Source organism: Natator depressus, chromosome 4 (genome assembly GCF_965152275.1).
Source record: "Natator depressus isolate rNatDep1 chromosome 4, rNatDep2.hap1, whole genome shotgun sequence".
Lineage (NCBI taxonomy): Eukaryota > Metazoa > Chordata > Testudines > Cheloniidae > Natator > Natator depressus.
Genome location: NC_134237.1, coordinates 8,266,260 through 8,280,955, shown reverse-complemented (window position 1 = coordinate 8,280,955; position 14,696 = coordinate 8,266,260). Strand labels below are relative to the sequence as shown.

General features: G+C 42.2%; 1 protein-coding gene across 16 annotated transcripts in view; it reads left to right on the top strand.

The window, feature by feature from the left end:
• EPHA5 (EPH receptor A5) overlaps window positions 1-14,696 on the top strand; it is a 375,690-nt gene that overhangs the window by 234,073 nt on the left and 126,921 nt on the right. For 9 of the 16 annotated variants that reach the window (XM_074950322.1, XM_074950327.1, XM_074950324.1 and 6 more), the window contains 2 exons: window positions 4,413-4,572; window positions 11,477-11,582. In XM_074950322.1, coding sequence (XP_074806423.1) covers window positions 4,413-4,572; window positions 11,477-11,582 — 266 coding nt within the window. The remainder of the gene's footprint in view (window positions 1-4,412; window positions 4,573-11,476; window positions 11,583-14,696) is intronic. The other 7 variants (XM_074950328.1, XM_074950315.1, XM_074950331.1 and 4 more) reach the window with 1 other exon arrangement.

Here is a 14,696-nt window from a genome sequence, read left to right as displayed (position 1 = left end):
TGTTCTCCAGCAAACCAGCTGTGCTGCCATTGTCCACAGAATCAATGCAGCGTGAGGCCATAGCTATACAGTCAGCTGCACAACTGGTCCCCCCTCACTCCCTCCCACGGTAGATATCCCTAGAACATTCAGCAGCAATCAGTCCAGTAGCAGTGAAATATGCCAAAGCTTCTTAAACATATAGGCACAACAGCACACAGCAACAATGTAGTTAGAGTGCTTAGAACATAGTTTTCCCCCAGGAAAGCCCTTGCTGATACTGTTGCCTACTGCCTCTCTGAAATTCCTTTAACAGAGCTTCAGGTGGACAGATTTTTTGCTCCATTTTTGCAAAAAGACTCAAGTCAGTTGTTCCCGTAAAAGGAGGGAACCTTTTTTTATTCTGAAAGGCACCCGGGAGCTAATACACTGCGTTGAAAATAAGTAGGTTAGTTCACAACTGCAATGTAGTTGATGTGCCAAAATGCACATACGCCAAAAGTCATGGTTTCAGTATAAAATAACCCCATTCTTTTATTATCTCCACCCCATCCCCCAATAAACCTCTCAGGGGCAGATTTTCTAAAGCTTTCAACATACACAAGTGGGGTCACATTTTCGCTCAGTACCCAGTGCTTCTCAGTGGGAGCTTCTGGGTGCTGAAACCTTTTGAAAAGCTGACTCTCCGTTTAATTTGGCCATATGTGCCAGCCCAGGTTTGTCCCTTTGTCCTGGATTACTTTATAAGGCATGCAGTGGGCAGTCGGAACATGGGGCTGGATTGTACTGTAGGGTATAGCTCTCTCCAGGGCAGAGCGGGGCTGGCACATGCTATGGAAAACTCTGGGGAGGGATTGTGTCTCAGCTTCGCAGGGCTGCCAGGGGGTGTGCAGTGCATTTCAGCACGGGACCCAATACCACTGCTACAGTGAGTCCAAGTAACGCTGACATTGCAGCGAGAAAAGACTTTTGGTTGATCAGTTTCTTTTGATTTAGGCATAGTTCCAGGAAAGATTTGCTCTGAAGAATTACTCACCTTCTTATTCTCCATATTCAGTAGATGGAGTGCTTTAAGATTTGTGTGCACATTTGAAGTGTCCCTATTATTTTTTAAGTGTTGATTGAAATTGAACCTTCCTCGGCATTGGAAATGTAGCTATTTCAAAACGGTAATGCTGTGATGAGATATGAAGCAAGGAACTAGAATCTGTCTTTGCTTGAAATAAACAACCATTAATTCTTTTGTTACATTGCTTACAAACGTTACGCTGCGGTACATTTTGCACTTGCCTTTGACTAGGTTGGGGTAGATTATCTCTGATGTTTTAGCCTACTATCATTACTATTAATGATGAGCCAATAATTAACAATGAAAAATGTATGATTATTTTTTCTTTTGTTGTGTTTGCAAATTGTCTTTAAATAGATCACAACATTTTTATTCAAATTATTCTCAAATGTCTTCATTAAATAGTTCTTAGTCTGCAACTTGTTCATAAGTAGCTGTTGCAACCATTTGTAATTTACACAGTCTTAATCACTTACATAAGTCATGTGGTATAGTTTCTGTTATCTGATTGGGGCACTGATTCCACAACATACTTAAGCATGTGCTTAGCTTTCCGCATGTGTGTAGTCCCATTGACTTCAAAGGGAGTATGGAGAAGCTTAAAGTTAGGTATGTGTCTAAATGCCTTGCTAAACTGGAGGCTAAACTTGCTAAACTGGAGTTTCATGTAACTAAACAATATAAATGTAAATTATAAAACTGAATATATAGTTTGAATTTTGCTTTTGGCTAATATTGAAGATTGGTATTTTCAATAATAAAGCTCCTGCACTCAAAAGTTTGCAGAAAGCAAACATTAATTAGTTGTGAATGTAATTGGATTGAAATGCAAGTCAGAATTTGAACTAATATTAACATCCCATTTTCCCTACCATTCATTCCACTAATTACTATGTCATCCTTAGCACTTCTCGTTTGTCATTAACTTAATTTGCATTCTCTTGCTATACAGCCCTGTACAAAATAATAAATTAAGAAAGCACGTCCCCATGTTATAAGAATGATTTGTCTTAAGAGTCTGAGAAAATTAAGGCTTGAATCACATTCCTTTAAGAGAAATCACTTCTTAAAAGCAAACAAGAACAGCTTTTCCCATTTTTTGTCCAACCCAGACCCATTAGTTGGGCAGGCAAATTTTCCATGCTTTAATTAAAAAACGGAGTACCCTAAGTTTGGAGTTTTCTGGTGCTCACTCGGGTGCTTGATCCACAGCTCACTAAAGTCAGCGGGGCTGGTGGCCTGTCTCCCTCAGCCCAGGAAGGACTAATACCATGTCCAAAGTCTGCCCAGCCCTTCTTTCAGGGCACTGTTGGCTTCTTTGAACATAAGACTCAGAAGGTAGTACCAAACACAGCTGTTTCCCGAACAGGCTGCAGGGATCTAGAAGCCATTCCTTAGACATGCCCTACTCCCTCTCTTAGGCCCAGCCTCAGGAGTGCACCTCTTCTTCACACAACTCCCTCATACTTGCTGGCATTTAGACTCACTTGATCAGTCACAGGTAAGGCTCGGACCAGCTCCCCTTAAAGGTCTGCCATCCTGTGACAGACGCCCATTGACGTCAAAAGACTTTGGATCAGACCTTAAAAGATCTGCCTTGAAATCATGTGTTTACCTTAAAATATCATTACGGAGATCTGAAGGGAGATAGTGATTAAAAAACAAAACTGTTTTCAACGTTGTTGCCCTTAATTTACATGATCGGATGCTGATTGTTTAGTAAGTAAATATTTCTAGCAGCAGTTACCAAAAAATTGAGTCTGATGTTAAATCAAAGATGACCACAAACTGCTCATTTACACTAAAGACTTATTTACATGCAGAATTATTTCAGCAAATGTATTTAAAAAGTCCTCACCATACACAAAAAAGTGTGTGTGTAGTTATATCCGTATATAATACGTGTGTGTGTAGATATCTATATCTGTTTGTGTGTATTGGATTTTTAGTATTTTTGATTAGTATTTCTAACCAAGCATAAAATCTAGATAATAGCACTGATTTTCGTTTTCACTAAGGCCACTGTCAAGGGACACTGTGTCATATAAAGTGGCTCACTTTAAGGCATCTTTATATTGCCAGAAAGATGTAAAGTGGCCTTAGTGTGAATCAGGGACTGATTTTTCCATCTCCCTACACTTTGGCCCTGGTTCTTATTTACACTGTTCTGGCAGTATAAATATAACCTATGCTCACTTTGCGATCCCTTGGCACTGCCAGAGCAGTGTAAAGTGGCTTGAGTGGAAATGAGGATCAGGCCCTTCATGTCGTGGTTGACGCTTGTGCAAAGTGGATTTAAAATGCTATGTCTTGAGTCATTGGTGTTTGACCAGAAAACAAGACTTCTGTGTCATTAAAAATTGTGAGGTTTGATTTTTGGTTAAATTCTGCATCAGAATGAAAATTTGATCCTGTGATTTTTTGGGGTGTGTGTGAAAACATTAACTAGATAGAGAGAGTCACCCCATTGGTTAGGGCACTTCCCTGGGACATAGAAGACCCAGATTCAAGTCCCTGCTGTATATAGAAAGTGTCAGTCTCTCTGTCCCACTGGAGGTCTTCCACTTTTGGACAAATAATTAAATATTCATTCAACTTCTGGAACTTGTTGCTAAGGGATGTTGTGAAGGCCAAAACTATAACAGGGTTCAAAAAAGAACTAGATAAGTTCATGGAGGATAGGTCCATCAATGGCTATTAGCCAGGATGGACAGGGATGCAACACCATGCTCTGAATGTCCCTAGCCTCTGAGCGCCAGGAGCTGGGACTTGATGTCAGGGGAGGAATCACTGGATAATTGCCCTTTTCTGTTCATTCCCTCTGAAGCACCTGGCATTGGCCACTGTCAGAAGACAGGACACTGGGCTAGTGGGACCATTCATCTGACCCAGTTTAGCCATTCTTTTGTTCTTATTGCGCCAGAGCGGGTACCCTAACCACTGGGCCATTGGCCATTCTGTGGGATGGACGTCTCTTGTGTTCTCTGGCCAAAATCAGAAATTCCATCCTGGACCAGAGAAGGATTTGGTTTCAACAAATCAGCATTATCCAATTAAAAAAACCCACCATTTTATGGAAAAATTCCTGACCTGTTATATTTTACATCCACTTCACTCTAGAGTAAATGACTATATAAAGTGAAGGGCAATAGAGAATTGGACCCTATGTCTTTGCAGTATGTAGTCGTCATATAGATTTTTGTGGGGCAGAGAGTCTCATTAATACATGTTCAATCATTCTTTCTAAATATGTTGGTATAGTCATTATTAGTACTATTGCCACTGTGTTAATTAGCAATTTGTATTTTGCTAGTGTTTTTGTTTACATGCTTGAACTTTGCATTTTTTTGGGGGGGGGGGGAAGGATCAAGAGACCAGCTACACCATCATCAAATCGAAAGAGACGAAGATCACAGCGGATGGCTTGAAACCAGCGTCGACATATATCTTCCAAATCCGAGCGCGCACAGCAGCAGGGTATGGTGGCTTCAGTCGAAGATTCGAGTTTGAAACCAGCCCAGTGTGTAAGTCATTTTAATTACTGTCAGCTCATGTCTCCGAAATGGTTACCAGAAAAGAGTTAGTGGATCAATATCTTTGCAAGGGACTCTGTCAGTCTCCCTGTCATCCTCTTTCTCTCTTTGACCTGATCCATTTAGTGAAGAAGTATCAGTCATGTCATTACTGTGGGTTGGACAGGTGAACATATGTTGGTACCTGTTTCCTCATTTCATTTAGTCTGGAGGGAGATGAAAAATCAGGAAGTCTTTAAACTTAGGGAAATTTACGAAGCTTGCTGGTCGGAAACTTTCTGTCTTCTACTGTCTCCCTTGCACTGAAATGTTGCCATTTACTCATTACTGTCTCTTTGGGGTTTTACTGCATTCTTCTTCCCCTAATCAGGAATTCCCTGTGGAACCCTTGAAAGTTAGTGCCAGGGCTGAAGGGAGGCTGGCATACATTTCACCAGGCCCTTGTACAGTTGTACTCCTCTTAATGTGGTCTGTGGGGGATTCTGCGACATCTTTTAAATATCTTCTGAGTGTGTTGCTAGAAAAAGTTTCTAATAGAAAAACTTCCCAACGTCACTTTTGGTGCATCAATAAGAGAAAGAACTTTGACATCAAAGAGATCACTGGAACATTAGAACCTTTCTGCAGCAAGCACTATAGTTAAGGTTGCAAAAACAGTTTCCAGCCCCATCCCAGTGCTTCTAATTTTCCCAAAATGTCACGTTTGGATCTGAAAGTTAGCGGAGGGGGGGGGTTGGTTAGGAGAGGAGAAATCCTTTCACATGGTTTTGAGTTTACTGAAAGTGAAAAGATGCAGTTTACCACTTACAACAACAACAACATACAATCATAGAATATCAGGGTTGGAAGGGACCTCAGGAGGTCATCTAGTCCAACCCCCTGCTCAAAGCAGGACCAATCCCCAATTTTTGCCCCAGATCCCTAAATGGCCCCCTCAAGGATTGAACTCACAACCCTAAGTTTAGCAGGCCAATGCTCAAACCACTGAGCTATCAAGCAAAACTTTTTTTTTTTTGAAAGGGCTATAACAAAAGGTCTGAAATGTGAGCCTTGACCTGGGACAGGGAAAAGTTTTCCTGGAAGACTATAAAAAATATTTCTGAAGATCTAAAGTTTGAGCATTTGAAGATTATGTCCTGACCGTGAATGACAGATAATTTCCTTGGGCTATTTCCTGCCCTCTCGTACAGCCCTATTGACTTCAGTGGTATTTTGTTCTGTCTTTGTACAGCACCTAGCCCAATAGGGTCCTGGTCCATGACTGAGGTTCCCAGGTGGTATTGAAATTCTCAAAATAATAATAGTACAGATATAATAGAGGGCAAAATTTGACCTATTAAGGACTCACTCCTATATACACTTTACGCACACACTTAACTTTTTGCTTAACTTCAATGGAGCACCACATGTGCTTAAGGGGACGCACTTGCGTGTCTGCAGGATTGAGACCTAAATCTGTTGGTGCGTATTTAGAGATGCCATTGTGTAAATTCATAGCCAGTTAAATAGACTAATTTAAAGCCATGAAATACCCTTTACCCCCATTCCCCACCCACAAACACACAGCTCATAGTTGAAAATATGCCCTGCTGCCTGGCTCGATGTAATGGTGCAGGAAGCATACCCTCTAGCCCCGTTAGCTCCCTCTTCTAGCTGGAGAGTAAGAGGCAAATGCAGCCAGGTGCAAGTTGGGCAAGGACATAGAAAACAAAGTGCTTAGCATGTGACTCCAGCAAAATGGCAAATTCTCTGAGGAAATGCTTGCTTCTATGGCACAGTGGACAGATGCTAAATTCCACAGGGGCAAAGTCATCGAGCGACTGATTCAGGCTGCCTGCATGCTCAGGTGGATGACAGTGCATCCGTTTGCACCCAGTTCACGTTTTCAAGCAACCATAAGGGCTGAAAACATTGTTTTTAAATAGAAGCTCAGATTCCAGAGCATAATTCTGTGGCAGGGTGAATTCCGTGGAATTGCGGAGTGTGTGGGCCCTGATTATATTTAAAGGATCGGTTTTAAGCTGTTTGCCATGTAGACAAAGGCCTAAGCACTTTAATTTAGTGCACAGCTAGCCAGGGGTGGGTTTTTTTCCACCCCGACTGAGAAGAGTGTTACTGACAAAAGTGCAGTGTCTACATAGCCTAAATTGCTGTGTAGAAATACTTTTATAGACTATGATGGAGAAATACTTTTTGTCCCTTGCTTACCTATTCTTTGCAGTGGTGTCAGTGATAATTTTCACTGTCATAAAATATGTACTCTGTGTACCTAGTTCAATTTGTACAAGTGACATTTATTAATCTTGTGTACTATTTATATGCAAGAGAGGTTTCATGATTGTAATATTCTGTTCATTTTATGGTGAATAGCAAGTCATGCTGTATGTTTTCCTTATAAATTTACAGTCATCAGCTGTTTAATTACTGCTTCCTTGGTTCATTTAAAAGTCATCATCAGTTCTTTAAAAAAGATACAATGTTGTCATTTCAATGAGAGTTACCTTTCACATCCCAGCTCTGGAGTCAGTGGCAAAGCTAACATAGTGCAAACAGCATAGTGATGCAAACATTAATGCAATAAGACTTTGCTATTTAATGTATTTCTTATTGCATTAACCACTATAATCATGTCCTATAAGTAGAAACCAAACCATATTATGCTGGCAAATAATTCTGTATTATGATAGGCAAGGTCTGGATGCAGTAGAAAAGTTTCTAATTTAGAGGAGTTCAGTAATAATGTTTCAGAATATTAATAAGTAATATAGTGGCACTTATTGCACATTTGGTCCCTTGCCACCACGACCTAATATCACAAGCCAAAATAATAATAGTTTTGAACGACTTATCATGTAAATCTTGGAAATACACATGGCAGCTCTCAAAACAATCATAATATTATTTTACAGGGCATTACATCATAACGTTTCAAAGTACTTTACAACCATTAATTAATTAATTGATTTGTGCAAACCCCTCTGTTTGAATATTCCCATTTTGCAGCTAGAGAAACTGAGGCACAAAGATTAAGGGTCTGATACAAAACTCACTCAAGTCAATGGAATGGCTCCAATTCAGCACTGCATCCCTATGCAGCAAAGCACGTCAGCATTGACTTACATGGGACTTAAGCACACGCTTAACAGCTCTTCAGGAGACGGATGGGTTTTAAGCATGTGCTTAAATGTTTTTCTCAACTGCAGCCCCATTGACCTAAGTGGGCTTTGGAAAAAGCCCTGTGACCCAGGTCCTCAAAGACATTTAGGTCCCTAACTCCCATTGAAATCAGTGGGAGTTAGACACCTACATTCTTTTGAGGACTTGGGCCTAAATGGCTTCCACGTGGTCACACAGGAAGTGTGTGGTACAGCCAGGAATACAATGGAGATTGACAACTCCCAGGCCTGTGTTTTAATCTTGGTCATGCCGTGCAGGACGCAGAGCTCTAGCCGATGCTATATACTTTCTACCGACATGTAAAAGGGAAGCCCTGCTCTTGCTCTGACTGGGGCACATGGGGGGAAGTGCATTGGCAGGCCCTATATTCCACACAATCTTAGCCGCTCTCACACTGAGTTTCTAGTGTCCGTCCGTCCATAGCACGCAGGAGCACTGGGAGAGACGAGCTGCTACCCACCTGCAGTGTGCATCACATGCTAAAGAGGCTTGATTTGTGTGGGAAAGGAGTACGGCTGGCTGGCTAGAGCGCGCCAACAGAAGCTGCCAGCTGTAGTACCGAGCAGTGTGTTCCAGCTGAACGGAGCAGCAACGAATGTCCCACCTGGGGAACGTTAGCCAGCAGTGTGGAATCCTGCCATCTGCCAACAGGACTCCTTGGAACACACAACATCTGGCAGCTTCTCTGCTTCCCCTCCCGCTGCAACCCTTCCTTTTTACGGACATGATTCTGCCATCGCCATGTAGAGTGCTTCCTGTCACCTGTCACTCTAGTGACTCTGCTATGCGCCAGTCAAGGGTCTGCGGGATTGGGCCCCACACTGGTCAGTGCAATAAACTCAGCATGGTTATTTGCAGCTTCTAAGCCAAACATTGTCAACTTGCAGATATTAGAGACAGCGCAAGAGAGCAGTGGGGGCAAGTCCTGGTCTGGATTAATTTTAAACGAGGATTCTACATTCAAATCTACTGGTGCTAACTGTCTTGTCTCTCCAGCAGCCTGACTCACTACTACCCAGCTGCTCTCTGTCTCCCTCAGACACCTAGCTCTCCCACCCTCCACTCTCCCACCCCCCCACCCTCCCCCACCACGCTGGTCCCCTTCTCTCTGCTACTCATCCCCTTCCTGGCATTTTAGCTCTCCCCTGCTGCCTGGGAGCCCACAACACCTCCCAGCAAGCCTGACATTATTTCTCCATCCCCTGAACATTATAAAGGCACCAGGGAAAGGAGTTGGCATTCTCTAGATGGTGGTGTAGGTTTTGAGTAGTTAGACAATAAAGATTTAATGTTGTGGCCCAATCATTATGAAATCATTGACTGTACTTTAGCTGGGCCCCACTGTATGTAATGAATTGCCAATCAGAGAGTTACCATATAAAGTGCTACTTGGAAACCCATTGTAAAATCAATGTTTAATACATTATGGGTTTTTTAACATTTAATATTGGGCCATATTCAATTATTTTATAGCTTCCATAAAATTAAGGACTCACTTCTCCTTCCATCTTTTAGCTTGACTGTGCAATCAATTTCTGCTGATCCTTTGGGGGGAAAGTGCTAATGTGTGGGAAAACCTTCCCCCAGGTCATACCCTGCCTGTGGTTGTAATGAAGCCCATCACCCAAAATAACTGTGGGTCTGACCATACCTCCCCTGAACAGCCATGTCCTGAGGAGACCTCTACATGCCAATATCCTGCAGCCTTGAAATTAAGGGGCATAGTTACCTCTGCTTCAGCGCCTCCCTTCTCCAAGGCACAGCGGGAAGAACTTCTAAGACCCAGTTTGCAGTATTGCCAACCCCACGAGTTCCCAAAAATTATGTGATTGTCTTAAAATTAGACTTGGAAGGTTTAGATTTTTATTGGTAAACATTGATCTCATCAACACAAACGGACACAGCATGTTTCCATCTATGACAAATGAAATCGGAGTCAGGAAAATGCTGCCAGAGAACTTATTAGAATTTGATGTAAGGATGTTTACTTTGAATATTTTGACATATGCTATTGAGAATTTGTGTTTAACGGTTATCAAGCTTTAACTTTTTGAATCTTGGCGTCTACTCTCATGAAATAATGATTGTTTCACACCCCTGCCCTCACTGCTTGACCACCCCCATGATTTCCCACAACTGGATAAAAATGTAAAAAAAATTCTCGAACATTTATATTATCCATCAACAGTATGTATAGAAATCATATTCTGCCAAGCCCAGTTTTTAAAAATAGCAATTTTTAAAAATAGCAAATTTGGGCTTATTTTTCTTCACTTTCTGGTATTACAGCCCTTGTAGTTCACATTTTCAAGCTTTCCTCTGCAACTATGAGGGCTAGGAAAGCCAACTTTTCACCAGTTACCACAGAGATTCTACAGATATCTTCTCTCGCAAGGAGATAGAAGCACTGTGGTAATCTCAAAGAACAGTGCATGTTAAATGCTGTCCATTTTTGATTTTTTTTTTTAAATAGTGACCATTGTCTGTAACATTTATACTAAACTCTGTCTGGGACAGCCTACTGTGGTGCCTTGATTCTGATTATCTATTGCAACCATGACATTTTAGCAAAAATGTAAATATGGTTCAGATAACATTTATCTCTAGTTAAGAAGATGATTAATGTTTTCTAGGCAAGCAGTTCACTTGCTTTAGGAAGTTCATATGATTTAAGGCCAAAATGAGACAGCTTGAATTAATTTTCAAACGCTTACATTTAACCTCAAGTATGAGACTAGCTACTGTTTGAAAACTGACACTGTGTTTCTAAAGAGTAGACCTTTTTTTTTTGGTTATCAATTATAGAAGTGCTGACAGGCCGCAGCCAAGACCAGGGTCTGATGGTGCTAGATTCTGTACAAACACATAGGGAGACAGTTCCTGCACCAAAGAGTCGACAATTTAAACAGACAAGGCAGAGATTAAGCGCTATTATAATCTCCATTTTACGGACAGGCACAGACATATTAAGTCTGTTATTAAAGGTCTAACAGGAAGCCGCTGGTAGAGCCAGGTATTGAACGGAGGTCTCCTGAGTCCAGTGTCTTAATCACGCAACAATCCTTCCTCTCAAGCAATCCGCAGAGGGGGATTTTTGAAAGGACACAATCTGGAAGCAATTCTGCTTTCCTTACAGTAAACAGACACCAACCAAAATATTAGTCTTTAGCACAACTTTATTCCAAAGAGCACCAGCTGGTCTTACACTGGAGGTGCTACAAACAGTTAATGCATGAGCCTCAGAAGACTCCTGAGGCTGAGGTAATTTTACTCAGTCTTGTCATGGGCATTATATCTGCCTTTTATTTAAGAGATCTTTGTTATGTTGCATCTTCCAGCTAATAGGAATTCAATCTGTGAACTTTGTGTTTAAATATTTTTTTAAAAATAAGAACTTTCTTTGGTGTCCGTCTCCTCCCTGACTGACTTCTATTGCTGCATAACCAGGAAAATAGATTCCAGTTTACCATTTGGAAAGGTAAATTCTGTGACATTTTGGTTAGGATGGTAAATTAAAGTTTCCAAAAACTGAACCCTTCCCCGCCCCCTCCATTTTTCTTTCAAAAAAGAACAGATGAGGAAAAACAAACCAACCAACCTGTGAAAGAATTAATGAATTGGTGAAACTGCAATATCTCTGGCAGCCTTGAAATAAAGACTCTTGTGAATGCTGGCTATAATTTTAACCTTAATCTCCATTTTCTGTTTCTCATCTCAGCAGTAGCTGCATCCAGTGATCAGAGCCAGATTCCTATAATTGCTGTGTCAGTAACAGTGGGAGTTATCCTGTTGGCGGTTGTTATTGGTTTCCTTCTCAGTGGAAGGTAAGAGAAAAAGCGTGCATTTATACTTTTTCAACATATATACAGAACTTTGTCCTGACTGATTGAGAAGCACATTTTGGTGGAGGCCAGAAAATGACCGAATGCTGTCATGTAACAGAGTGCAGTATGTGGACATCCTGATTTTATGAATCTAATGAAATCAGAAACCCACATTTTCTGTTCATATATGTAGTTCACTTCCCAGTGATTTTCATCTCTACAAAGATCAGTGGTCCCCAAACTTTGGGACACAGAGAAACCTTGGGGGAAGAAGGAGTTAGGGTCAGGGAAGGAGCACCACCCAGCCCCACTCTGCCCCCAGTCACAGCTCCACTCCACCCGCTGGTCCATCCCCCGCCCAGCTCCAGCCCCGCTGCAATTCCGCTCCGCCCCCAGCTCCCCCCACATCCCCACTTCAGCCCCCAGCTCTCCCTTCAGCCCAAGCTCCTTTGCTGAGTAAGCCTTGGTTGTGAAGTAATGGAGGGGGGGGGCATGGACAGATCCCATGACTGGTAAAGCGGGAGCACGACAGGAAAAGTTTGGGCACCACTGATACGGATGGACCCTGTTTCATTATTAGGTTTCCTTCGCACAAGACTGTTTTCTCATTTGTTTAAAAATAAGCAGAATTTGTGTGGTACAGAAGGTCCCCTGATGCACTCTGGAATCCAGTATCTTTATACAGAGTCGCTCTCATTAGACTTGCTAACAAAGGGCCAAACCCAGATGTTCTTACTCAGCTTACACTCATATTTTGCAAATTGGCCTTTCTCAGGAAAACTCCCTGGGTGGTGGTATAAAACATGAGTAGAGACAAGAAGTGAAATCCTGGCTCAGTGGCAAAGTTGCCACTGACTTCAGTAGGGTCTGGATTTCACCCAAGGTGTTCAGGATTTGAGCCATAAAAAATTAATATACACAGAATATGAGTAAATTCAGTAGTTAGCTACCCTCTGATGGAGGGCCATCCTTAGGGTCTGAGTCACCGAGGTTTTTCAGCATGCGCCTAACTTGAACCAAGCGAGTAGTCCATTGACTTCAATTGACCTCAGCAGGACTATTCATGTGATTAAATGTAGGCAGATGCTAGAGTACCTGGCTGGATTGGAGCCATACAGTTCTTGACAACTCCAGCTGAAGTCAACAGAAGTTTTCGATGCAAAATGAACAGCAGGATTGGAAAAATCTATGATTTCTGTCTATATCCATTTTTATTGTGGCACTAATTTTTCATAGATGCCAATATACAGGATATGAAACATTTGTACATATACTACATATTCCCAATAGAGAATGAAATATCTTTTTAATGAACTCCTATCAAAGCACAATGCAATTTATTTTTTATGGCAACTGTTAAACCAGTCCAGCGTCCTTCATACAAACTAACAGAAAACACTGTGCCAACATCTGTACATTTCACCGTCTCCCCCTATTCCCCCCCACCACACAAATGGAAGTAGATTTTTTTCCCCTTGATCGCTACATATTGCAGCAATGTTGTGTGCCTGGTATACTGTATACACCGCACCACAGTATAATGGTGACCGATTGTAGGAAGAGTAGCTGTGAGATGGCGACAGAGTAACTGAAAAATTACTGGCTGGATCAGGATACTATTACACAAAGGAGACAGGCTTCTTTTAACTCAAAGCAGTCTGTGCCAAGGCCAGCCAGCCTGAGCAGTATGATTGCAGGCCGAGAGCAGCTCTAAAGTCATGCTGGTTTGTTCCCTATCCACAGAGGTAAGTGTGGCATGCATGGGCATCTCTCCTAAAAGGGCAGACTCATGGACACCCTCAAAGCTTCCATTTAATTTAGTTCAGGGGACTTGCTGAGCTAACTGCTGCCAATGGATTCTGGGATAGCTGCAAGGAAATTTGGTTTGCTAGGTAGTAGATGCAAATTCAGCACCCAGATCAAGGGAAACCATTCAGTTCCTCAGCTGTGACTGGTGCAGAAGCCTTAAGCAGCTTTGTAACTGTCACGAATTCCCATCCATCATTAGCAAAATAGCTTCGGAATTGCAGGGCTTTTTTAGAAGTTTCTTTTCCTTGCAAATTGTAAGCCTGACTGGTATTTTGAGTGTCTCTTGACAACAGAAAAATAAAACAAAAACACAGAAACCCTAAAGCTGGCGGCCAGTTTTGAAATTAAACAAAGTAAATTAAAAAAAAAAGACACCGCTGAAGCAGAAATGCCACAAAATATTTCAGTCGTGCTCTTCTGTCTCGGAGATGATTTCAAGACAATTCCTGGAGTGACTATCATGCTGTGACATTACCAGGATGATAAATGTATGCCAAGTCATGGTGTAATCCCTTTTAGAATCGGTTAACCAGTTTCTGGATCTGAAAGATGCTCTGTCTGTTGAGCATTTACACATTCCAGTGCCTGGCACCAAAGGTCATACATTTCCTTTTCAAATGCTTTCCCGTTCATTATTTCTAGCAAGACAGACAGTTTGAACGCTAGGATCTGATTCAGCTGGACTTAGCCACGACACAAGGTTGAGGTTAGTCTCTTGCTGCTTCAGGCGAACATGGGAAAGATCAACCCGCAGCAGCACCAACACTGGAAAAACCCTTTAGGTCGGGGGCTAAAAGCAGCAGAGCAGCCGGAGGGTAGGACAGCTGATGCAGCTGAGCTCCTTGCCTCAGGCTCTGCTATTTCCAATTCATAGTGTTGTCTGGGCTCCCTATCTGTGGCTGTGCAGCCCATGAGAATCACAGTAGACTGGGCTCCCCACGCAGCTGCCAGATGGAGAGTGTTTGTGTCTGGCTTTCAATCAGCCAGGTTAAATCATGAGTGTAAAAGAGCATGTTGGGATATTTGGGGAGGGGAGGGCTGAGGGGGAAGGGGGGGGCAACACCTCCCTCAATTGCTAGGCTGGGAAAGGAGATCTGACTTGAGCATTTCGGGAGACGGGTCTCAACAAATATCTACTCCCTCCACTGGTACTAGGTGAGGAAGGACAGAGGGTCCATAGGAAATCGATTCCACAGCTGGAGCAGCCTCTGGGAATTTTGAAGGGCTGTAGAGTCTCTTTTCTTCTGAGTCCCTTAGGGTAGATATGTCCACACCTCCTTTCATTGGCCTTCCAGTGTCTCTGCA